Genomic DNA, 27,146 nt, shown 5'->3' with positions numbered 1-27,146 from the left:
TTCTGATTGGATTAAGGTAAGGCTATGCATCATTCCACTGGGGATGGGGTGGGGGAAGTCGCATTGATATTGAGTCTCATTTTTGGCTAGGGGTCAGCAGTCATATTAATTTGGAGACGCAGTAATTACCAGATTTACAGTATTCAAGAGCCATTGCCTGAGAACCAATTGTTTATTTTTTAAACCTAATAATTTAACCCCAAATTAATGTTTCCTTTAACTTCACTTGAGAAGTTATCTTGCCTTTTCAGTTCCTCTAATTCCCATTGTTGCATCTATGCTACACACGGATATGCATGAAAAGATCAAAATGTAATAACACCACACAATCATCACAAACTGTTGTGTAGATATCCCATGAAGGAGAAGAAACAGTTTGCATAATGTGTTCTAACCTGAAAGAATGTATATTACTCTGGACATACACTGCCGAAGAGAAGCAAGCCTTGTACATGGAAGTGGCCATCTTAAAATGTTGACAAAATTAAGGTCATTGAAGGGAGACAACTCTTACAGCCTTACAGTACACATTCCCACTGGGTGAAGTGTTATGTAGCATATGCTACAATAGGCACTAGAGGGTTAAGAACAAAAATGAACTTACTAAAAATTAAAAGGATGATATAATATCGATACAATTGAGCACACTATATACATACAAGGTACGGGATCTGGTCTGGAGCTGACGACTGGAGTATCACATGGTTATTCCACACATCCAACACCACACTGGAGCCTGTGTGAGGCGCTACGGGAAACCAGCAAACAGTTAATGCACTAAATATGTATGATACATTTAGCACAATAAAATATGCCACTAATATCAATCATATACAATCAACAATCCAACAAAAGGAATACAGAAGAATTGAACACAAAAAATAGTTACAAAGCTCTGTAGCTCACCTGACTTATGAATATAATAAGCTATTATCTGAAACATAGATGTATACTACCACTATACTAGTATCTGGTACATACATCAAAGTTCATGACACTTCCAACCTTATTTTGGCACAAATATTGACAGAGTTAATGTGAAATTGGTGCAAAATATTCTGAGGTAAAGAAGTCCGTTTGCAGCATCGTTTAGGACAATGAAATTGAAAGCAAATATGTCATGTCTTGAAGAAACTTAGATCTGCTTATAGTCACAACATCACATTAAGCCATGTACCCTTTTTCTCAAAACTTTGTGTAAAATTTGAAGTTATTTATATTCAAACAATAAAATCACATTGATTTGAACATGATAAGGTGTCTTCATACATTCGTGACCAACTCATGTTATTCCGGGACAAGCCGAATAGCAATTCGTGCCCCTCTCGTGACCATTTTCGTGACCGGGTTCCGTTTTAGCGCAAATGGGCATACCTTAAACAATTGTCAAGTCGTTGCGTAATGGTTCACATATATTTCCCCATATATTATATATATTTCAGATGCAATTTAAAGCACATCGTGACATGCGGAATTATACAGTATGACTAAACACATGTAACTGTGTCTTGGGTATATTTTTAGATGCAAGACCAGCGTTCCCGTTTACCGGTAATAACCAGTTTTTTACCGGTAAAATTAGGCTTGGACCGGTAATTCATGAGACTGCCAGTCCCTGTGGACCAGCAAATAGAGTACCTTATACATCTTTGTTGTTGAACAACATCGGTGATATTCAAGTCGGCTTGTCTGTTACCATCAGGGTTTCCCCCTGTCTATTTCTAGGTTAAATATCCATTTGTAGTGACTTGTCTCGAAATATATACAAAAAAAAGAAGAGAAAATTGTGACTGAAGTTTGTGTGAATGACGTATAGATCTAACTAAGTTACTTCAGAGATGACATCTTTGCATTGAACATGATGTTGAAAGAATTAAAACCAAATACTTTTCATACGTTTTTTTATTTGTTGAAAGTTGGGACTGGCAGAAATTAGGGGGGACTGGTAATTTTAAGAGATGCCAGGACTGGCAAGGACTGGCAGTTTCAAAAGCCAGCGGGAACACTGCAAGACATATGGAAAATCAAAAATTATTTCTGAGGGATTCTTTGACGAAGAACTTGAAATCATATGCGCATTCTGTTTGGTTTGTTGTATTTTCACACATAACATTCATCGATAGGGGGACAAGTCCTCTTGCAGGTTACGGAAAGGGGCGATTGGTGACGAATGGTCTTCATAAGAAGGGTTCCTGCAAATTTCAGCTTCATCAGTCAAACAGTATGAGAGATATTTAATAGCATGCCAAACTTGTGAAGGTCTTTCAACTGCAGTGTCATGACAGGTCTTACAAGGAAAGTGCACTCCTTAGAGGTTATTATGAAAATACAAGTCTCATTAAAACCAATGGTCAATATCCCTGATAGGCTTATAAATGATTCCTAAGTTTGCTGTTGCTTTGATTTTCAAAGCCATGGCAGTATCTTCACTTCCATGACAACAACTAGTATGCTGTACAGGTGGACTCTAAAACATACATGATAACTACATCTGTGCCCAATTTCAATATATTTAAAAAAAATATGGCTGATTAAGACTTTAATGGGTTACTGAACATGGCTGTTGCTAAAAACAGATGAGGTACAACATGTGGATACTGTGGCATAATTGATATCAGAGACTGAACCTTGTCCTTCTACAGTGAGCACAGCTTTTGATGACATCACCACATCATGTCACCATCTTAATAAGTTGAGTAAATTGCTTGTGTATTGAATCCCGACTCATGTTGTTTCTTCCAAGGAGGAAGCCGACCAACACAACAATACAGTGTCATTTGTACCTCAATTTGATAATCATGAGTCAAATACCTGTATCAAGTTTCCTCACTGTTTTTGAGTTGATGTCAATGATCACTGGCACCTGCGAGGAAAATCACAATGAAACCATAGTGTATGCTTAAGAAGATAAAAAGTTTTATCACCTTGGTAAACAAAGAAATTACTGCCAGTCATAACAAGAACATTATTTATTTTATTGCTATTCCCTCACTGGGAGTGAGTGAGTGAGTATGGTTTTACGCCGCTTTTAGCAATATTCCAGCAATATCACGGCGGGGGACACCAGAAATGGGCTTCACACATTGTACTATTCCCTCACTGGATTGAAGTGAGGACCCAAGTCACGTTTACAGCAATTCCAGATCTCACACAAAAACAAGGAATGAATGTGACAACACAAGTTGAGTGGAGTATATGATCTCCAGACATATCTGATCATTTCAGTTGTTAATGCTATAGGTAACACAGAACCAGATAATGAACTATGTCAACAGGCATAACATATCTAGGAGGCACAAACACACAAATCAAAATCCTTCAAATCAATACATATCTCAACACTGAAACTAGGAGTATCATCAAAGATGACTATCCTCATCTAGGTAGCTCACCTGTCTACTCCTCCAGAAGGTAGTCAGGACTATCTCCCTCCCTCCAGGTAACACCTTCGTCCAGGTAACTCACCTGTCTACTCCTCCAGAATGTTGTCAGCACTATCTCCCTCCCTCCAGGTAACACCCTCATCTAGGTAACTCACCTGTCTACTCCTCCAGAATGTTGTCAGCACTATCTCCCTCCCTCCAGGTAACACCTTCGTCCAGGTAGCTCACCTGTCTACTCCTCCAGAAGGTAGTCAGGACTATCTCCCTCCCTCCAGGTAACACCTTCGTCCAGGTAACTCACCTGTCTACTCCTCCAGAAGGTAGTCAGCACTATCTCCCTCCCTCCAGGTAACACCCTCGTCTAGGTAACTCACCTGTCTACTCCTCCAGAAGGTAGTCAGCACTATCTTCCTCCCTCCAGGTAACACCCTCGTCCAGGTAACTTACCTGTCTACTCCTCCAGAAGGTAGTCAGCACTATCTCCCTCCCTCCAGGTAACACCCTCGTCTAGGTAGCTCACCTGTTTACTCCTCCACCTGTCTAACACCCTCGTCTAGGTAACTCACCTGCCTACTCCTCCAGAAGGTAGTCAGCACTATCTCCCTCCCTCCAGGTAACACCTTCGTCTAGGTAGCTCACCTGTCTACTCCTCCAGAAGGTAGTCAGGACTATCTCCCTCCCTCCAGGTAACACCCTCGTCTAGGTAGCTCACCTGTTTACTCCTCCACCTGTCTAACACCCTCGTCTAGGTAGCTCACCTGTTTACTCCTCCACCTGTCTAACACCCTCGTCTAGGTAACTCACCTGCCTACTCCTCCAGAAGGTAGTCAGCACTATCTCCCTCCCTCCAGGTAACACCTTCGTCTAGGTAGCTCACCTGTCTGCTCCTCCAGAAGGTAGTCAGCACTATCTCCCTCCCTCCAGGTAACACCTTCGTCCAGGTAACACCTTCATCTAGGTAGCTCACCTGTCTACTCCTCCAGAAGGTAGTCAGCACTATCTCCCTCCCTCCAGGTAACACCCTCGTCTAGGTAGCTCACCTGTTTACTCCTCCACCTGTCTAACACCTTTCGTCCAGGTAACTCACCTGTCTACTCCTCCAGAAGGTAGTCAGCACTATCTCCCTCCCTCCAGGTAACACCCTCGTCTAGGTAACTCACCTGTCTACTCCTCCAGAAGGTAGTCAGCACTATCTCCCTTCCTCCAGGTAACACCCTCGTCTAGGTAACTCACCTGCCTACTCCTCCAGAAGGTAGTCAGCACTATCTCCCTCCCTCCAGGTAACACCCTCGTCTAGGTAACTCACCTGCCTACTCCTCCAGAAGGTAGTCAGCACTATCTCCCTTCCTCCAGGTAACCACGGTCTTCTAGGAAGGTTGCCAGAAAAGATACCTTGGAACTCTTCCCCTGTAAGGAGACACCAGTACAAGTTTAGTTTATCAGCCTGATTATCTGAGTTGAAGAACTGGACTTGGGTAACATGGAGCCATTGTTGAAGTGATGTCTTGTATCAGAACATCTGTCTGTACTGAGTAAGTATCATCAATTGCCTATATAAGGTCTATATATCAATTCCAAAAATGCTTTATTGAGCACCAGTTGCAAGATGACAAAAAGATGACATTTTGTTGAAGTAGACATTACACATGTTGAATTACAATCATGTTTTCATGTAAAAATCTGAGGGACTAGTTAGTACGACGTGAACATGAAATCTTTATAGCACAATCAGAGTATCACAAACCTGCTGCAGAGTCTACAATGTCCTGAACTACACTTGTTTTCTTCGTGTTCCAGTCATACTGAAACAAATAATCTACATAGTGAAGCACACCTACGGCACAAATGGGTAATTGTTTCTCAACAGGACAAGAGATAGCTGTCATTACCTGAACTGTTCATTATCATCATCATCATGATGTTATACTATTGCTACATAATCAGGTAACATCTTAATCAAATCTGATTCAATAGAAAAGTAAGATGGCCTCTTGCTCGATGCCAATTAGATTCTTCCGTATATACCATGAACACCACATGGGGAAACAACTGACCATCATTAGCCGTGAACACTGGCTGTGTCCTCCTCTGGCTGGGTTGTCCAAATATACCAGTCTTGACCAGTCCTGGTTGAAGCGTGGACTCCTCACTGACCGGTTTTCCTCACTCAGTACCACTGGATGTAACAGGACATGGTGGTAAAACAACTGCCTCCATCAGCAGGGGCTTCGTGTTGCCACGGCACAACACACTGACACATGTAACATCAGGGATACCAAGGCACAACACACTGACATACGTAACATCAAGGATACCAAGGCACAACACACTGACACATGTAACACCAAGGATACCAAGGCACAACACACTGACACATGTTACATTAGGGATACCAAGGCACGACACACTGACACGAGTAACATCAAGGATACCAAGGCACAACACACTGACACATGTAACACCAGGGATACCAAGGCACAACACACTGACACATGTAACATCAGGGATACCAAGGCACGACACACTGACACGAGTAACATCAAGGATACCAAGGCACAACACACTGACACGAGTAACATCAAGGATACCAAGGCACAACACACTGACACGAGTAACATCAAGGATACCAAGGCACAACACACTGACACGAGTAACATCAAGGATACCAAGGCACAACACACTGACACGAGTAACATCAAGGATACCAAGGCACAACACACTGACACGAGTAACATCAAGGATACCAAGGCACAACACACTGACACGAGTAACATCAAGGATACCAAGGCACAACACACTGACACGAGTAACATCAAGGATACCAAGGCACAACACACTGACATATGTAACATCAAGGATACCAAGGCACGACACACTGACACGAGTAACATCAAGGATACCAAGGCACAACACACGGACACATGTAACATCAAGGATACCAAGGCACAACACACAGACACATGTAACACCAGGGATACCAAGGCACAACACACGGACACATGTAACATCAGGGATACCAAGGCGCAACACAATGACACACAAAACATCAGGGATACCTTGACACTACTTTTTCCCAATTAATGTGACAATACTTACAACATTTTGTGTTCTTCAGATCAACAAAGTAAATTCCACTCCTGAAACAGCAACAAAACACTAAGTAATTTATGAAGTATAGTTCATATGATGACCAATATTTCGTTGATATATAGGTAACTGCATTTATATCTATTTATTTTTATTTACCTCGTGTATTTCTACAATGCTGATTATCATGATTAGAACAGTGTTATGCCCATCATATTTTCAGGATGTATCATCCAAATGATTGTAACAATGAACCAGGGTCAGAACTGACTCCTGCTTCCTGGCCAGCCTACAACTGTTTTACATGGAGTGTGCAGGACTATGGACTGACCTCCTCTGGACGCAGTAGATGAGTCCTAGCCTCCATGGATCATGGTTCCAGCCTACAAACACCACACCTGCATCGTCACTGGCCCAACTTGCCTGAAACAGTACATCGCTGTGGTTGGATACAACAAAATAGGGGCTTAATGCTGTGCTTACTGCAACAATAAATAACTAACCACCGATGTCATTTTGGTCAGCTCTTACAACAAACAGGGTGCTTGGAACCTGTTCTGCTGCCTAACACTAGACACTACCAACACCAAGAAGTGGCCACACAAACATTAGCCTTCAGGATCAACATAACGCCTTCTTATTAGTGACCTCCTCCAGTACTGTCGAACCTCTATGGTGTTACCTAACCACAACATCATGAGGTCTTACCTGTCCAGCAGATATATCCCCCGGAATGTTGTCCAGCACTGTGACTTCGCCCGACCTCACATCAATCACACACGGCACAGGATGATGTTTGTCCACAAGCTGTTCTCCCCAGTCTCCTCGGAACACATGTTCATTCCCCTGCAGAGGACACACCCATCATTAGCATGCCCTGCCACTTCTAAATGTGGCTTTACTGAAGCACTGTTAAAATGCTTTCAATACTACTGCTGGACGGAATAGAGTTTAACCACCGTATTATAGAAAATGAACATAAAACTTGTGTGACAGTATATAAAATTAAAAAAGAGGTGTAGCTTCTTTATCTGTTTATTTATCAAGTTTCAGAGAAATGGAAGGAAATCAATCTGCTCATAAATGGACCTCCAGACCTGCGTGTGTATTGGACTTGACTGCAACTGACTTGGTCTAAACTCACCAACACTTGTCCCAGTTATCATCCCGATATGACACACACTAATGTTAACCTTGCTGGATATCAAATGCTTATGTCCATAATATTGCTTTTACTCCAACATTTTAGTGAATGGGTTTTCCAAAAACAAAAACCAGTGACAGGGTTGTAGACAGAAGCTACTCCATAGGTCTGATGGTATACAAGGTAAGCTATAACTGCCAATATACTTGGGAATTTCGAAGGAAAAAGAACATCACCTCTTGCTGCATTGTCTCTGTAACTTCAAAGCTTAAGATAGACTTATTCAGCATCCATACAAACATTTTGATCCTTAGGAAGTTGATTTAAGAACATAACCCTCTTACTCGTATTATCTCCTCTTTCTTAGCACCCTCATCAGCAGGTTGCTTGTCTTCCTCGAAAAAGCTTCCAGTCTTGGGGACTTTCTTCTCAGCTATATACACCAAGTACCTTTCGGAGGGAGACCACTCCAGGCAGCCGAACTGGCCTGGAAGAGCAACAGTCTCTCCTGCAGTCCAGCATGACACATGACACAATGGGGAACAACGGAGGGAGGATACAGCTTAAACCTGCAAGCAGTCCTACTGTTTCTCTCCACATCCTAGTAGGACTGCATGGTTTTACCAGTATACCAGTATTTTGCAATACGCTTTTCAAATGATACCTATGTTGCAACATATTTCCATTATTCCAGTATATTGGGTAAAGAAAACAAAACAAGTTTCATTATTATTTGTATCATTTAACCTAAAATATACACAGAAATTGATTGACAAAACGGAGGATTTGTGTTATTTCTCTCTCATGTTGTTATCCCCAGTATCCATGACTACAAAATGGCGGGGACTGACTATGCTGAATTTGACATTGTAATAGTTACTTCAGTTTGTAGAAACTGGGATCTGCATGAACAATCACTGTCAACACTTTAGCTCCCATTAAATATCAATACATATCGCAATACAAATACCTGTATCACAATATATTACAAAAAAAATTTACCCACACACAGCCCTACAGTCTAGCAATAATCGCTGGTTGTACTTGCATGACACATGTATACCAATGGGGAAAGAAAGGAGGAAGGATCCTCTCCTTACCGTCTGCTTCATAAACCTTCCCATGTTTCTCACAACACTGTATATCAAAGGTTTTCACCTTCCGACTGGAGTTCCATATCTTGAAATAAAAAAACCAGATGAATCACACAATTAGAGCTTCTAGGTTTCCTGTCATTCTTTCTCAAAACTCAGTGTGAACTTTGAGTCCCTCTATTTCCTTCTGTGCACTGCAGGATATGTCCTCCTTTATGACTGTACATGTACAAGATCAATCATGTTCTGCTGGTATTCTCCAAGGTGTATCCAGATTTTCTCCTAATTTAAGCATGGAACAGCTTCTATTAGCAGTTCCAGTTTTAGTGGGAAAAGCAAGAGGTTCTGGAGCATATATTTAGATATATTTAGATGAATGGAAAGACATGACAGACTCAGTATACAAAGTGAATATTTGAGCTATCTGGATGACTGCCATCAGTGAGAGACATAGCATGTCATGCATTACAAACGCCTTACCTCAAAGTATTGCTTCTCCTCCCCTTTCTTGTTCTTCACTTTGCAGACAACAGCTCGCAGTCGACCAGATGGGGATTCCCGGTTCCATAATCTGTGACCAGCATATGTGTCATGTTAATGTGCATTCTGGCCTGACACTTGTGGTTAAATTATTCTTACATATTCAAAACATGCTATATGACAGAGATATATCTAGGATTCTGAACCTGGCAGGCTAAATAGGATTTTTGTGGGGTTTTTTGTTTAAAAATAGAAAAAAAATATTGAATGTGAAATTTATACACACAAAGGCCCCTTCTCTGGAAAAATAACTCATGATAAGTATTGATAAGTATCTCTTAGATAAGCTAACTTTAGTAGTTTCTGAGAAAACGTGTCCCCATTGCAGACTGGACGCACTATGTAAAATAACATGGATCAAGGGCCGTAACTCTGTAAACGAATAATTTACGGGACCAATTTTCAAACTCAGTCTTGACAAGTATCTCTTAGTCTTAGATAAACTTTCATTCATGCAACCTCAGCAGTTTCTGAGAAAAGTTGTCCCCATTGCAAGTACTATGCACTAAGATGAAAAGCATGGAGCAAGGGCCATAACTCTGAAAAAGTGGATGTACCACACCAATTTTCAAACTCATTTGAGATCGTATCCAGTATCAAAAGTGTCTAAAATTTCACTTCTCTTGAAGAGTTTCAGAGAAGAACTCTTCACATTGAGAAGTGGGTGATAATAAACTAATAAATATATTCAATCCATGAACTGAAGATATTGTCACAATTCAAGGTCTTACACATTTGAGAATTCCTGTGGGGGTGTTGCCATGACAACACGCAGACCTGAGGGACCATCTGGAGACAGGATGTATGTTTTGGAGAAAGATGTTTTCTCTCCCCTCAGTAAGTCCCTCTGAGACCATTTTGTGTTTGCGATAAGTGTATCCCCTGCAGACTGATTGCTGAATGTTGCTGAAGTCGGCTGTGCTTGTTTCGCCAACTCTCGAAATACAGAAACTATATCCTTTGCCTGTAGAATAATGCCAATTGTATAATATGTGTGCCACAAGCTGATTGGTTTATAAACATTCTGAAATGGAATTCAAATGCAAGAAATCTGCATAGATTTCTGGATCAGTTGACAACAATAGAAACCATTTGTAACAAATCTGATCAACCAGGTTCAATTGTGATGCAGTGAGTGAATGTGGTTTAAAGCCACTTTGAACAATATTTCAGCCATATGATGGAGTGTAAGTTTCAGTGTAAGCTAGGAAGCCCAAAATGATGTAGGTCTTAGTCACTTCCACTTCCACGAAACCACGAGCATGGGTATAGTGCTGAAGGACCAAGAATCATAATCTGGATGAATCTGGGAGTCCTACCCATGATCAAAGCGTTTGGGCATGCCTAAACTACGCAACACTACACAGTGAACTGCAGCACCTTAGACAACTGTGCCGCTTTCCCACAGAATGTGCTTTAGTGTTAAAAAGTCCTTGTTTTAGCCCCTTAATGCCGAGTGCCAGACAGGGTAACAACAAGTACAATCTTTTAACGTCTTTTGGTATGACGCGGTCGGGGATCGAACCCCGGACCTTCCGCTCTCCAGGCGGACGCTCTACCTCTAGACCACGGAGGCGGTCTGTCAAATATTAAGAATAAAGAACTAAATGTTACTTATAAAGGTCAAAATACAAAACTATGAGAGGCTGGTTTAACAAATACAAAGTTGAAATAAAGGTCGAAAGTATCAATGTTAATCATCAAATGTTACGACAAGACGTCATAAGAAAAGAAAGAACAATGTGTTCGAAAGAACGTCAGTGAGTGAGAATGGACGTTTACAATAAAGAATGTCAGTGAGAACGAAAGGACATTGACAATAAAGAATGCCAGATGGCGCTGCAATTTGTAAACATTCTGAGTTTAATCGGCTTGTTCCGCCGTGTATATGATAACTGCATGCATGCATGCATATATATATATATATGCTAATTTTTATTAACCATAGAATCGTTTAAAAGCGAACTTTCTGCCATATTGGATACAAAGACATGTTTAATGTATGCCGGTTATGAGAAGCATATAACATCACATATATTTCACACACAGCTGCGATAGATACATCCCTGAATTATTCGTACGTTTCGGCATCAACTTACTAGTCTTTGTCACAAATAGAAATAAGCGAAATTAATCTGGTTTGAAAACGAACGCTGGTGTCATAGGAAAAATCAATTTTCTTTATTTATGGAAAGTTATTTTTCCTAACCAATGTGTAATGTGATACATATGCATACAAATCTATATGATATTAATTTTTGACGTTCAGATATTAGGCAGCATTTTGTTCGCACAGAGTTCCCGAAAAGCTTTTAAATAAAACAAATTCTTGCACAGCGTTCACTGTTCAGATGTTATGACAATATGTGCATCTGAAACAAGACTCGGCATTGTAGCGCCCTCTTGTTGCACCGTGCATGAACAATTAATTGGATCATTGTTGATTAATCCTAGTTAAACGTTAAATGAATGTTTATTGAAGGTTGTATACAAAATACATGTACTAATTAGGCAGATGTCAGATTACACAGTGTACTGTATTTATGAAAAAGCCCTTGACCCATGACGATGCTTAAAGTTAAACGCAACGTGTATATACACAATGTGTACATTATACATACATACATTATATATATGACGTCAGACGGTGAGAGCACGAGGAGTGACGTAATACATTGTGCACCTCGGCATGCATTCAGTTATCATATACACAGCAGAACAAGCCGGTTAAACTTGGAATGTTTTACAAATTGAAGCGCCATCTGGCGTTCTTTATTGTCAACATCCTTTCATGCTCACTGACGTTCTTTATTGTCAACGTCCTTTCGTGTTCACTGAAGTTCTTTATTGTAAACGTCCTTTCATGCTCACTGACGTTCTTTCGAACACATTGTTCTTTCTTTTCTTATGACGTCTTTTCGTAACATTTGACTATTAATATTCCATACTTTTGACCTTAATTTCAACTTTGTATTTTTTAAACCGGCGTCTCATAGTTTTGTATTTTGACCTTTATAAGTAACATTTAGTTCTTTATTCGTAATATTTGACATTTATTGTGTATTGTGTACTTTTGTCCTTTTTTTTTAACATCGTATTTTTTAAACCGAATGGCCGCCCATATAGTTCAGTGAATTCTGATGAGATGGTTACAACAGATGAAGAACGACATAAAAACAGGCCATGAGTTGGCTTGAAAGAAACTGCAATGTCTTGTGTAGCAGGGCATGGACTTATCCCACAAATGCCATCGTCACCTTGTCAGCTTGCTGACAGTGTTAACCTCTCTGGTCATGTGGACAAGGCGTCCAACCTCGGATCAGAAGGTCCATGGTTGGAATCCCATCACAAAGCTCGTAAATTGTATGACCACATGCATGGTAGGGCTGGGACGGGTAACTCGGCCAGTCTCGGGTACTCAGGTCAGGTGGTTCCTCGGGTACCCACAGGACTACCTGGACCCATGGTAAGTCACGTGATATATTATTTTATGACAAAAACTCACGATAGCTCAGTGGTTACACTACAAGTCGCTAAGGAGCACCTTTAGAATACAGTCCACAACTTCTCGTGAGGACGATCTCTGCAATAGGTCACATGTCTCAAAGACAAGCAACCAGTTTTTGTGAGAAACCGTCGGACACGAACTCGCGACCTTCGGATTGTTAGCCCGACAGCTAACCGACTGAGCTACGTCCACACTGTAAAACAAAGTGCAAATTTACCTAGTCATGCCTACGACGTTACGGAACTGAACGAAAAGGGTCGAATAGGTGACGGACCCTTACGAAGGTTACGGGTAGGCATGGTGTCTCGTGACTTAAGTCGACACTTACAAATGATCCCGATGCCATTTGGCACACTCGTCCCATTCCGTAATCTACAAGATACCGAGTGGCTGAACTGAAAACGGCTCAAGGCATCAGACGTCAGACGTCAGACGTTGAACTCGCGACTACGCATGAATGACGATTTATCTAATAATTTGTCGGGTGGATTTTGTGACAGAAAAGTGTGGTAGGGAACACGGTAAGGATGATGTGGATAATAGTAAGGAATGAGGGAGGCATGTGCATGGCTAGTGACGACACAACGGTGAGTTCGCTTTTGAATCAGTACTGAAAAAATGTAGCCGGTGAAAGCGGCTTGTGTGAATGTTCCAGGACAGTTTCCAGTAGCCAAAGTATTCGACACAAAACCATGTAATTCTTTTTACTCGATGTTTTTGTGTGAAGAATTACGTTTAGGAGAAACTAAACAGGTAGATTTACCGAACCCTAATGATCGTGAAGGGATGATTGATCGTAAAGGGGATCCAAGGGCTAAGGACAGAATTCGGGGATTTTGGGGTAATCTAATAACCACTAAACGGGTACCTAACCCTAATGATCAAAAAGGGGTGATTGATCGTAAAGGGGATCCAAGGGCTAAGGATAGAGTTCGGGGTAATCTACCCTAACACTAGCGATATTTGGATGTGTTCAGCATCACTATAATATCCCTAATAAACTACATTCTTGTGCATAATAATGAAAATTAATGCACCGAAAAAATAATATATGTATATTAGTTCCCATTTATAACCCTTTTAGCCACTTGAATTACGAGAAAAACGAAATAAAAAATATATAAAAAATAACAGTGCTTTCGTAAACTGGCGCTTGCTATAAAATGTGCCGCCGCAGGCTATATTCAGTAAACAAATATTCAAAACTCTCCACAGCGCTTGGCGTATTAAATGACATTTCGTGTAGAGATGATAGATCACTGGGAGGAGCTTATGCACACTCGATGACCCCTGACGTCACAGGGCATTGTTTCGCTGGTGTGACTGGCAACAAAATACTACAAATTACGTCATAGGCTATTGTCACGTGTTTGAAAAGTTTGTGGTACTGTATTCTAAAGGTAGGCCGTCGCTAATGTTCGCATTTTTTTCTGACAATGCACACATTCCTTTAACTTGTAACTATATGTTTGAGTAACGATAGAGCCGAAGCCAGTCAACTTCACTGTACGCATGATCTGATCGTTTGATACGTGTGAAACAATTCAGAACCAGACATCTTGTTCCCAACTCTTGAGACTTGCAGTGGGGTACCGTAGAAATTGGGTCGGGTACCCGGATGGTAAATTTGGACTCGTCCCAGCTCTAAATTGTCCTAATGCATGGTCAGCTGATGATACAAAATTACAAAGAACTTTTCAAAGTGATTTGGTTTTTTTCATAACGAACGTAGGTTTATCTTGCAGAGTCAGAGATAGTGACAGACAATGAACAGTGAAAGTTTTGATATCAGCTACAAATAACTGTCATGGGATCAGATGTCTTGAGAATATATTCAGTCATTAACACCCCGTTCTACCTTTCTCGAAACCATCTTCGAACCCTGAACGGTCTCTGTACTCATGACACTGTTAGTCCCTTTCAATGTAGAAGTTCATTGGCAGTAATGCCTATTAACACTGCAAGGATCTTTTCGTAGAAGCCTCGATTTCAAATAAAGATGGCGGCGCCCATGAGAAGTGTGTTTTGTCAGATGTTTGTTCGCAAATGCACTAATGGTAAACAAAGTCAGTCAAAATTTACATAAATGCCCATCGGCCAATCTGGCAAGAACCCTGCAGTTTAATGGTTTCAGATTATAGCACTAATAGATGTCGAGTGCTTTTTCGATCCTAAGGTTTAGATCTATAGTTATGTTTGGTGTAGGGTAGGTTACTGCACAGGACCATGTAACTAATATTAATAACAATCAATAAAAAAAATCGCTAAAATATCGTAGAAGAGGCCTCGTCTGCCAGTTTGTTACTATTATTAGTTACATGGTCCTGTGGTTACTGCAACAATACAGTTTATATATTATGGGTTTTCGGACGCGAAGAAACATTCGTTGTTTTCTCTCTAATCTGTGAACAACTGTAAAACATTTCATTCACTATATAAAGACAACTTTCTCTTGAACATATCATCATCTGAATATTTACATTGTCAATGTGATGCAACACCCCCAGTAAAAGCGCAAGTAATCACGATAAACATGGCCCTCCGAAAACGTATGATGTCATAAAACCGATGAACCTTTTTATTTGATCATTAGCTTAGCTTTCAGTCTGTCAATGTGAGGTCGATAATCCATGCGGCGCTAATTAATATCCGGAAAAGTGCCACTGGTACAGAGGTTAGGGTCCCTTATTCTGTACGTGTTTCCTTAGCCAATGGATCCCCTTTCCAATCAGGCACCTCTATTACGATCATAAGGGTTAGGTACCCCTTTCCCATCAAACACTCCTTGACAATCCTTAGGATAAGGCATCCCTTTCAATCCTTTGGGTTAGGCTAGTTGTAGAGGTGTAATGATACGGTGGGGTCGCTATACGATACAAATCCCAAAACTATGGGTGCGATACGATTCATATCCTGATACAGTACTTTTATTTCACAAGTTGATATTCTTTATTTTTGCAGGTGAATCACAACCCTGAATAATTTGTTATTAAATTTCAGTGATCAAACATGGGTTATTGTAGGACAGAAACATGTTAGTCATGTTGGTAGAGGGCACTGTTAATGTGCTATTTATGTCCAACTATGAAATAACAGAGAATTGCATAAGGTGGTGGTTGAACAGTATCTGTTATTATTCATGGTTTTCCACCAGTATAACTTGTAATGAAATCATCTGTGTATCGTATGTGGTCATAAGTTGATGTATTATATCATGGCCTTGTATCGCGACACAATACTATATCACTGTAAATTGTTACACCACTAGCTAGTTGTGAGTTGCTCTGAAGCGATCTTGTCAGCACATGTACTACAGATATTTATCCCAGGTACTTTTTGTTATGCAGAAATGTACCCTCATCAAAATCAGAATACAGGAAGGTACTTGGTACCTAAAATGGCAGATGAGTCCATATTCCTCACACAGAAACCAGTTCATGTTGTAGTTCAGTTTGCCTTGCTGATTGTGAGATCATGTTGTGCATCACGCAATTACAGTCCGTACAGCATCTCATACTGTATGCTCCTTTTTATACTGCAACTGGCAGGCATCTCATACAAGAGTATGACAGTTAAAATTCAGAAAATGAAGAAACAGAGCCATTTAGATGAATGCAATGAACAATTTTAGTGCACTGTGAAATGTACTCATCCCAGGGTTACTGTTCTGGTTTCTGATTTTGGCTAGGGTATATTTCTGTATACCAAAAAGTACCTGGGGTATATATCTGTATTACCCTTCACTGCTTCAGCATGTGTTAGAGTATGGGTCAGCTATCTCTCCTTTTTGACAAATATTGCAATGTAATTTGAAGAAAAACAGGTTCTGATCACTTGGTAAAAGATCACTAATCAGGCGTTTATCTAAGCCTGCTGTTTGGAATTTGAAAAGATGAGCCCAGTAAATTGCAGTATTTTCATAATTTTTAAAAGCCATGATAGAATTGCAAATCAGAACTTACAATGACAGAGAGTTCAGATGAAAGTTGAAAATTTTGCCTTTTCTCGCTGTGAAATTCATGTTCGGTTTGCCATACTGACAAAGGTCCAAAGGATTTGTGAAAATGATAATTGTGAAACATACATGGCTTATGAATTTTCTTTCTCATTCTAGCCCTTCCAGCAGGATTGACATATAGAAGGGTTGCCAGCACATCGCCACCTGGCAGTGTTCACAACAAAGATGACAGGTAAGTCTGTTTTCTGGATTGTAATTGAAATATCTAATCCTTGGGATATCTGAAAATATTGTGAATATCATGTATTGCATATCTCCTTTATAATCCAGGGTGATCATTTTCGCACAGTTGTATGTCATGTCAGGGGTCAAGGTCATTTTCAAGGTCATAGATTGAACAAAACATTGTATTTGGTGTATATGCTGGGTATACTTTTGGAATGTTCATGAATACTTCTCAGTGATATTGAAAGTAAAATTCACATTCAAGGTTAAACACTCAGAAGAATTTGCTGCGGGTCCATAAAATATGTCACATGTCTTCCTCAGGAAGTGTCAGGGTAGGGCCCAGATCGTGAAATGAGTGATTTAAGTGTGAGGTCTAGTTCACAGGGAAGGTCATTCATAAAGCATGTTTGTCATTTCGTTAAAATGCATTTTTCTGCAGGTATACCATTAGTGATATACTCACCGCCAAAAGAAACGCGAATACCATACATGTTGGTCAATAGATGAAGACTCATTTACAAGAGATATTAGGCTGGTTTGATGCATTAACGAACAACCTGGTATGCTGTGTGAACCGATGCTCATGAATGCGCCACGTGTGACGTCATAGATCTACGACTCGAGATGCACCATTTGTCTCATGCAGGATTAGTGTGTAAAGTTTGGAATTCATGTGCAGCATATTGTGATAAGAATAAAGTCACACTGTAGTAATGTTTGACTGATTGTTAGTTTTGTCATTAATTGGTACACATTGGAAACATCTCATATTAATGTACATACTTTTCTCTGTTTCATGTTTCTTTTGGTGGTGAGTATATAATTTAAATACATGTAATTATGTTTGACAAGTGATGACATGTTATAGTGAATGATATCAGTGGCATGTCTCTGTGAGCTACTTCCAGTGAGTATCATGTGCTATTTTTACATTGTTTTGCTGATTTCCACCAAGGGATATATCTGGTTTATGTGATGGATAACTCCTTGGAATATTTTGGAAATGATTGTCATGTGTTGATGTCAAATTCATTCTCAAGGTCTTACACTAAAGAATGTCATATGTGGGTACATATCATCCTTAGGATGGGATATTGGTAAGGTTTTGAGACTTTCATAAAACAGACATTCCTGATAATGTAATATTGCTTACTTGTGTATTGAACCTACCCTTTGAGAGTGTACCAAATGTTTGTAAGGGCAAGCAGCCATTTTTTCAACTAGCTATAATCAAGAATGTGATTGGATGCAATTAAGGTTCAAGGTAAACCTGAAGAGCGTATTTAACCTTCTTATTCAGATGGTAAGAGGCATTAGACTTTCTGTTGAAAGTTTGTGCAAGTATTTTCCCAACCTGGACATGATGTCATAAAACGTACAGTACTTATGACTTTGTTAGGTGGCATCAGCCATGGGACTTTTAGTTTCTAGGTTGTGCTGCATTGGGCATAGATTTCCCCATCTGAAAGTAATGTTATTAAACTGGAAATGTTTATAATTTTGTCATTAAGATAGGTTGGTGCATAGGACTTTCTGTTTCAAAGTTGTACTGCATTGGGAATGTCTTTTTTCCAAAATGTAAGTGATGTCAATATACTGGAAGTGTTTATGGTTTCAATTTGAATGTCTTTAGAGGTATAGGACTTTCTGTTTTTAGGTTGCTTTCATTAGAAATGTGCATTCTTCAACTGTATGTGATGTCATTAAGCCAGTAGTGTTTATAACAGATTTTGTTTTTAAATCCAAAGGCCTGACTGTAGTAGTTAACCCTTGTTTGACATTGAAGTAACAAGGGTTTCGTCCTGAAAGACTCCATGCACAATCTCGATCAGCGGAGACGGTCTGCTGGTACCATTTTGATGCAGATCTCTATCATGTTCACGAGTCACTTCTTGTAAAGCTATTCATCATGTTTATGATCACATAAATTTTATGTTTTGCTGCAATATACCTGGGAAAAAAATTCAAGTTGCCAAATGGATTTTGGTTTTATTTCTTTACCACTTCAATTAAAAAAATAATTGGTTTTAACAAAAGAACATCCACACAGTACACATATACTAGTATTCCTTTGATTTTACACCCTGTTGGGTAACTAACTACATCTTTGCCAGTGGATAGAGTGTCTCTCTGGAGAAGCAAGGTTGGTCGTTGAACTCCCTGGTACCTCAGTGAGCTGGCACTATAAACTGGCATCAGTACAGACTAGTACCAGCAGTTAGTAAGCTCATCTGACACAAACTCCTATGGAGGTGGCCTTAGATCTTTATACGGAGAGGTATAAGAGTTAGAGATCTGATTTTAATGGGATAGATTAGAAGATATCCAGGTAGGGACTTTTTCCACATGGAGCAGGTTTGTGGTTTCACCCTCTCAAAGAGTATTAATGCATGTATAATTAAAGTTGATACTTTATATTAGCATGTATCTTTACAAATCCTACATCTAATGTTGGTGCTATGTCTGTCTATGATCAAGGTCATCTTTGGGGTCATTTAGAATATGGTTGTATCATTCTATTTAATCATTGCCAGTTACTGTTGCACTGTTCCTTGTTCAGTCCTATATGTGGTAATTATGTTTTTTTACATGTTAATTTCCAAGTATTTCCATAAAAACAACCACATGACAGTACAACACATAGCAAGCATTACACATTCAGATATGAATAGACATAAAGTATATCACTAGTGACACTGTAAAAGGGTATGACAACTGATGGTAGTACAAGACAAATTGACATGCACTACATTGTATATATACATGAGTATATATAAAAATTGGTGTTAATTAATGTCATATCAAATTAATGAAAACAATATATTATGAAACCTTGAGGTATCTGCAAAAGAAAAAGAGGGAATTGAAATTAAACTGACCAGTCTGTTCACGTAGCAGTACTAAGGCGCCGCGATTTGCTGTGCAGAGTTGCGTCCCTTGGGCACGCCAGTAACCAATGATTTAGGGTTCGAATCCTGGTTCGCCCCAATTATGTTTCTAGGTTTGTAAGCGCCATACCCATGCTTGTGGGTTTCACAGAAGTGGTAAACGTCTGAGACCTGCATCACTTCTGGCTATCCTCCCACATTAAGATCACATGCCATGACGTAATTGGAATACTGTAAAAACCCACTCACTCACTCATGTTACAGTACAGCTGAATAATAGCAGCGCTGTATAATACTGAAACTGAGCAAATATTGTTTCTTTTTGTACATTGTTGTACATATTGCAGTTCAGTGCTTTTAACAGTACATTGTCTGTTGATTGCCTTTCCCACTTGTTTGAGAACAGAAAGTAATAGTCAATAAAAAGAAAGTTAAAAACTGAAGCTTGTCTTCCCATATAAGCTGGTGAACTATATGTAGTGGGATGCCATCTGTGTAAGAAAGCGATGTGCTCCATGTTCCAATCAGACCTACCTGGGAACACAAGACAAAACAGATGCAAAGTTACTTTACCAGGAACAAGCTTGGAAAGCATATAATCCTCCTAATGATGACATATTGTGTTCAAATCATTCAAACCTCCAACAAATTTTTAAAAAATGTTTCTCTAGGACCACAGGGGATATAGACAGCTGAAACTAGTTGTGTATGATAATAGGAGTATGTATAATTTGATTCAAGGCATCATGATCAATGGTCACCTTCAGTACCATAGACGATGTGTGCTGCAAGATTCTGTGTTTTCCATGTTATTTGCTTGTCTGATGCTGAGTCATACTTGTCTTGTAGAAGGCCTAAAGTGAGCATGTCCCCAGACGGCAGCACTCTGCTGTGCTGGCACCCAGCCATGGAGTTCCCGTACCAACACACAAAGGTTAGACATTATGGACAATAGGGTGCTGATATACAAGGTTCAAGTGGTGGCTCCATGTACAACGTGATGTCATCCATACGCAGTGATTGAAATAAAGCATGTCAGTCAAGGGGGTCCTGACTCAAGTGTTAAATACTAAAGACATATCATCAGGATCATGTGATTCAAATACCACATGCAGCAAACCTTAAATGTAGGCTGGCTGATGGGTGATCCAAGCAATGGACAATGGAAACTCCTTTATATATGGCAACATAAAGACATTTTTAGCTCAAGATGAGTCAGCATTGTACAACATTAAAGAGTCGAAGACACTAATAATTTTTGTGACCGATGATTATGTGGCCCTTACATGGTGGTTAGCATGTGTTTTACTCATTGTGTTATGAAATGAATTTCATAATGTTTGATAAGCTGTTGTTATGATATTGAATGTATGCATCAATGTGTAGGCTATCAATAGGTCAATGTTTTGAAATGAAAGGTTTTTGTGTGAAGTGGCATGTTAGTTTTGAGGTATTGAATGGAATTAGATACCTGATCTTAATCTTATTTTGACCTGTCAGAATGAAGGCTTTTTCACTGTCATGGTAGAATTATCTTTCAAACTGGTTTATAATATTATACCCCGGACCTAAAAGGGCGGGGGTATATTGTTAAACCACGGAATTCCATCTGTCCATAGCCGTCTTTCTGTCTGTCCTTCCAAGGACATTTGTTTTTTATGACCTATAACTTGAAAAATACCCAATGGATTTTCAAACTTGGTGAACACTTCATATACCTATAGGAGAGGTACAGTGTGAAGTTTGATTTCAATATTTGGATTTACTGAACAAATACAGCCCTTTATTTTCATTTTTTACTTAAACTTTGGGGAGGTGCAGTGTAAAGTTTGATTTTGATAAGTGGATTTTCTGAGAAAATATTGCTCTTTTTCATGTTTCATGAAAAATGTTGAAGTTGCAGTTAGTAGTGAGTAGTATTTTCATGTATCTTTACAACTCCTTCTACATCTAATATTGGTGATATGTCTGTCAAGGGTCAAGGTCACGTTTGAGGTTATTGGGAAACATGGTTGTATCATTTATTGCAAGTTACTAGGGCTGGGAGATGTCCAAATTTACTACCCAAATTACCAGTCCTAGCCCTTGCAGGTGCTGTAGCATTTGTACAGTCCTGAGACTTGGGTAATTGTTGGATCTTTCAAAGTTGTTTGCATAAGAACCAAACCCATGTTCTTCACTAGAAATATTCAAGCATGTGATAACCTGAAATTGAGGGTCAAGGTCATTACACTGTAAGGGCACATATAACTTTTTTATTATGTAGGCAAGAGGCATGAGACTTTCTGTTTTGAGGTTGTCTATCATTAGATATTGGTGAGGTCAGCTGTCAACTTATTTGGTAAAGTTAAAGTGGTTTGAGACACAAGTTTCTGTTCGGGGGCATTCAAGAAAAGTTCAGGATGGGCCTGCTCTGATTTTGCATGTTATGCAAAACCTTTCTAGTTGTCCATATTTCTTGTTGTGTAACAACTGTCAATCACAGTGTTTTACTGGCGTACTTCATCATCAAGTATACAATAACAAGATGATACACAATGACGCATATCTCTGGTAGAGCTAACACAAACTAATACAGCACACAGTTTGGGTGCACCTGGGTTCAGTGTTACCATAATTATTTATTTATCTATTTCAATCTTTCTTTTCCAGCCTATTCCAAGGAAAATTGAAGAATTAGCAGAGGTAGGTTATCATGATAATCATACAGGTAAGATTTCATTCCTGGCATGATCACATATGTATAATGTTCAGGTTTTTTTAGCATTTTAGAATCACAGAAAATGTCACTTGATAACTGAAGTTCAATGTTGAAAGGAAGGTCAATAACGTACCCCTGATCTAACCGATTTGAATGCTTTTCTTTTTCAAGTCATTTTAACATCCTGGTGTGTCTGTCTGTCTGAAGTTCTTGAGCTGTTTATGTTAAAGTTGTTGCCCATGTGCAGGGGGAGTCAGTGCTGAAGGTGCAGTATCTCATGTCAGAGAAACTGAAACATCGAGAGGATGGGCCAACAGACAAAGAGCTAGCAAACATATTCTTCACATCCAAACATCGGTGGTATCCACAGTGAGCTTTCCTACTTTTAATATAAGCATTCTATGTATTCAGAGAAAGGAACACGACAAACGTGTCACTTTCACCAAGTCAAATATCCTGCTAGTCACACCATTTGGTTGGGACATACTGTAAGCCAAATGGGAATGAACTGATTCTCTCTTGGTGTTGATCTCTTAACAATTAAAATGATGTAGTTTCATGTTTTACTGAATATTGACAGATCTTAGTGTCCAGCTTGGCTGGTACATGACCTACCCCAGGATGGGTCTTGTACCGTCAGCAAGAGACTCACAAGGAATTATTGTCATCGTGCCATTTTGTATATCTCTAAAAGTGTATCTATCAACTGAGCTTCTTTGATGATTTCCCCAAAGTGTTCTTGTGCATCTATGTGTAACTCAGTTGTCACTGGGCAGATGTAGGGGAGTTGTGTATCAAATGGAGATAGTGTGGCTGTGTTCAGTTCATGTATGGTGCCTCCTTATCTTTACAGGCCACAGAAGAAGTACAGGAAAGTTCGAACCCCAAAAGACAGGGACAGGATTTAGTATCTGCTTATGAATGACTGTGAATGTGACATGTAACTGTGCTGTGTTAATCAAGTATTGAATACTCTGGTGGCTGGTGTTGGAGGCCTCTAGGTTTGGAGGAGTCTGATTGTCTCCAGTGCTGATGCCTCCAACCTGATAGTTTTGTTGATACACTAAATGAAACTAACATAGAATTGTACATACAGATGAGAAGGAATAAAATATTAACCATTTTCTTGTCCATCATGTTCTTTGGCTGTGCCATGAAAAGTTTCTTCATAATTGATAAACTGAAGACATTGTCAACAATCACAAGCATACTTGTTTCAGGGGCGTTAACTCCTGATTTGACCTGCACAGCTACAGGCAAATACATTATGTATCAGTCTGGCTTGTTGGTAGTTATCTATTGTTTATCTTGGCAGATCTCCTACTACCAGTGCTTCACAGTTTATGTGCTGAGTCAAGAAAATGCACCATCTGTACAAATATAAAACACAAGATATGGGTAGTGTCATCAGGCGGCTTTACTGATCCATACAGACAGACGCATGTTGTAGAAATACCCTCAGCTGTATTATAAAACTAACTATAAAATACTATGTTTTATCATGTTTATGATAGTCAAGATTAACAACATTTTAAGAACTGAATATGTTTCCTACAGCAGCTTGAACAGGACTGCTGACATCACTGTGACATGCAATTGACCAGATATCTCACCGTACACAGGAATGTAGGATTCTACAGGCAGTTGTACAGCTGGCATAACATTTGCGACATACCAACTGCATTTTGTATCTCAAATTAATTATATAAGACGCTATTCTCCAGATAGTTACATTATTTTCTGAATGAAATTGATCTGGTGAGAATAACTCTGTTCGATGAATGTGAAAAATGAACAATTGAGTGAATGAGTTTAACAAGGGGGCTCGTGGCATAAAACCTAATGCTGGCCCATAAAAAACACATATACCCAAAGTGATACTGCTACTACTTATAATGTCCCCAGGACAAATACAAAACATGAAAACATGCATGAACTTTGAATACACTTCATGTGTTTTACTTCACACAAGTTCTCTAAATCAGAACAACCAACATAAGTTCAGTTTGTTTTTTAAGAACACCAATCTCAGTAAATTATGATAACTGTGTGATCTCAATGTCACTTTCCCTTGTCAAAAATAGCAGTCCTCCCAGCTGCTTCCAGTGAGTTGACTAAGCCAGGAAGCAACTGCCTACACCTGCATTGTAGCAGCTGGGGTGCACTGCATAATGGCTCAACACTTAAATAGCTCTAAGTACTAGATTTAACAAAAGTTCTTGTGGAAAAAAATCTTAAGCATTAATTGGTGCTATGTTCCCGAACGGAGAAACTGTATTAGCTGTTGAAAAACAGTATTGCAAAATTAATGCAATGTGTTTGATGAGACACAAAATAGAACATTGCATTATTATATGGACATTTCAGCCCAGTACAGGGTCGCCACAAGTGCATAACTGTAAACGCTTGTTATACCACCTATGACATCATCTTATGTCAGTTTGTTGGAGTAGCCTAAGTTGATAAACATGAGGACAGAGGCACAAGATAAATCTTTGTAAAAGTTAAAATAATATCTGATGTTAAAAGGCCTTTGATGAACATGATCAGTGTTCCCGCTGGCTTTTGAAACTGCCAGTCCTTGTGGACTTGCAACTCTAAAAATTACCAGTCCCAACTTTCAACAAATAAAAAAACGTATGAAAATTATTTGGTTTTAATTCTTTCAACTTCATGTTCAGTGCAAAGATGTCATCTCTGAAGTAACTTAGTTAGATCTATATGTCATTCACACAAACTTCAGTCACAATTTTTTCTTTATTTTTTAATATTTCAAGACGAAGTCGCTACAACTGGATATTTAACCTAGAAATAGACAAGGTTAAACCCTGATGGTTAATAGACAAGCTGACTTTGTTCGAAAAATGTACTTTTATGAATATCACCGATGTTTTGTTCAACAACAAAGATTTAAAAGTACTTTATTTGCTGGTCCACAGGGACTGGCAGTCACTTGAATTACCGGTCCAAACCTAATTTTACCAGTAAAAAACTGGTAATTACCGGTAAACGGGAACACTGATGATGTAAAGCAGTACATGGTATAAGTACATTGTATGGAGTTTTCTTTGGTGTGAGAGATAAGACACTACAAAGGCTTGTTCACCCTAAGATATAACATGTTATGTGATTTCTATCAGAAATCAGTGCATATTTTAATAATTTCTTTAAACACGTTAAAGATATTGATTCTTATTGACTATTAATAATAATCTAAGGTATGTATTTCCATCAAACACTAAATATTAATCAGATTATGTAAAGTGTTCCTCTGAACAAGGAACATCACAGTTGTGCTTTGATAGAGAACATACATGTAAAAGACATCTACACTACTGACAGTAAATATACACCACACTTATTCTCATAAACTACCTCCAGCTTTGACAATCATTTTCACACTTTATCTTGTAGCATGACCACAGCATTTTCCAGAATGAGCTGTGTTGTGACCTGTTCTAAATGGACGTTTTTTGCATGTTTTACTTCAAGAATATGAAATCATTCAAAGAAATTGTCCAGCCATATCAAGAAATCACAGCACAAAAAGAAAATGTTATGTGACCTTGAACAAATAAAACCTCTAGTTTATCATGTTTAAGGAAGTTGAACCACTTCTTCACTTGAAAATGGTCTTTGTCCAGCGAGCAGTATTTCTAAAAATCAAAATGAACAGGTGACACAATACAATAACACCATAACTACCTGACCTCCAACATGTACACACCTAGTTAATTATCGCATGACTTGCTGATGGAGCTAGAGATACTTTGTGGGGCGTGACTCGTTCGCTGAGCAAACTCTCTCATTTCTTAATCATGTTAATGTAAAAGTACAATAATGCTGACTTGTGGTGCTGAAGGTGAAACAAATATTTCATTAAAACATTTGAGGTAAAAGATGTTAAGGCTTCATGGGATAGTGCAGGAGCAGTTTTCACAGCTTCATATTTGATTTATCTTTTGATAACATGCAATCAATGCTGTAGTACATGATACAATGCATAATATATTGTTATAGAGCAGGTAAGTAGTATATAGCCATAAATGTACAGTTATCACAGGCACTGTCACAAAGTATAAAATGTGACTACTATCTTTATCATGTAATTATACAATCATTCATTGCACCGGGACTGCACGTGTTTAAGCCCTGGGCTAAATCATGGATTTTGTCTGTAACATTTTATCCATTTTAGTGTAATGAAACTACTCACAAATGGAATAACAGAGCAACACTTGAACCTAAGACATGATTATCTTTTTCAACTTAAAAATTATGCATCAAGAACACTTTCAAAATTGAAATGACAAAACCAATATTGCCATTATGTGTGTCATATGCATTCAATATGTCACACTGTGCATCCAGAATATCACCTACAATAGGGGTCCAGAGTGTCTTGTTAATTTGAACCTCTAACAGCTCTAATGTGCAATGGACTTAAAAACATGCAGTCCGGGTAAACATTACAACCATAAGGATTCATTTACAATATATACAAGGATTACACCATATATACCAGTACATAAGAGTAAGGCCAAATCAATTTTGTTCTTACGACTTGTACATCTTTGAAGTTGTAAAGACGAAATATATAGACAGTGTTATCAAG

The 27,146-nt window shown here is 39.0% G+C and overlaps 2 protein-coding genes across 4 annotated transcripts in view; one reads left to right on the top strand and one right to left on the bottom strand.

Annotated features, from left to right (window-relative positions):
- Positions 1-14,731, bottom strand: part of LOC124118542 (acylamino-acid-releasing enzyme-like) — a 45,278-nt gene extending 30,547 nt beyond the window's left edge. For 2 of the 3 annotated variants that reach the window (XM_048401528.1, XM_048401527.1), the window contains exons 1-13: positions 14,615-14,731; positions 9,980-10,212; positions 9,189-9,279; positions 8,715-8,793; positions 7,959-8,101; positions 7,179-7,316; positions 6,802-6,893; positions 6,480-6,520; positions 5,438-5,559; positions 5,128-5,185; positions 4,690-4,790; positions 2,812-2,863; positions 660-748 (exon numbers count right to left, since the gene is read on the bottom strand). In XM_048401528.1, coding sequence (XP_048257485.1) covers positions 660-748; positions 2,812-2,863; positions 4,690-4,790; positions 5,128-5,185; positions 5,438-5,559; positions 6,480-6,520; positions 6,802-6,893; positions 7,179-7,316; positions 7,959-8,101; positions 8,715-8,793; positions 9,189-9,279; positions 9,980-10,212; positions 14,615-14,659 — 1,284 coding nt within the window. In that variant the 5' untranslated portion in view covers positions 14,660-14,731. Of the gene's footprint in view, positions 1-659; positions 749-2,811; positions 2,864-4,689; positions 4,791-5,127; positions 5,186-5,437; positions 5,560-6,479; positions 6,521-6,801; positions 6,894-7,178; positions 7,317-7,958; positions 8,102-8,714; positions 8,794-9,188; positions 9,280-9,979; positions 10,213-14,261; positions 14,345-14,614 lie in introns of those variants that run through there. The other variant, XM_048401529.1, reaches the window with a different exon arrangement.
- On the top strand, positions 14,714-23,654 carry LOC124118544 (39S ribosomal protein L42, mitochondrial-like). The gene is made up of 6 exons (XM_046480705.2): positions 14,714-14,813; positions 16,871-16,946; positions 20,680-20,764; positions 22,483-22,515; positions 22,779-22,900; positions 23,385-23,654. The coding sequence occupies exons 1-6, from the start codon at positions 14,756-14,758 to the stop codon at positions 23,437-23,439; spliced, it is 429 nt and encodes a 142-aa protein (XP_046336661.1). The 5' UTR covers positions 14,714-14,755; the 3' UTR covers positions 23,440-23,654.
- The last annotated feature ends 3,492 nt before the right edge of the window (positions 23,655-27,146 follow it).

Source organism: Haliotis rufescens, unplaced genomic scaffold (assembly GCF_023055435.1).
Source record: "Haliotis rufescens isolate VD_foot unplaced genomic scaffold, xgHalRufe1.0.p SCAF_22, whole genome shotgun sequence".
NCBI lineage: Eukaryota > Metazoa > Mollusca > Gastropoda > Lepetellida > Haliotidae > Haliotis > Haliotis rufescens.
Note: the sequence above shows the minus strand (reverse complement) of the source record. Positions and strands in the feature narration are given on the sequence as shown.

What these genes read in the sequence shown, in the direction of transcription:
- LOC124118544 (XM_046480705.2), top strand. Translation starts at nt 14,756, where the DNA reads ATGGCGGCGCCCATGAGAAGTGTGTTTTGTCAGATGTTTGTTCGCAAA. An exon ending in TGTTCGCAAATGCACTAATG is followed by an intron (nt 14,814 to 16,870) that starts GTAAACAAAGTC and finishes TTCTCATTCTAG; the next exon opens with CCCTTCCAGCAGGATTGACA. An exon ending in AAATTGAAGAATTAGCAGAG is followed by an intron (nt 22,516 to 22,778) that starts GTAGGTTATCAT and finishes GCCCATGTGCAG; the next exon opens with GGGGAGTCAGTGCTGAAGGT.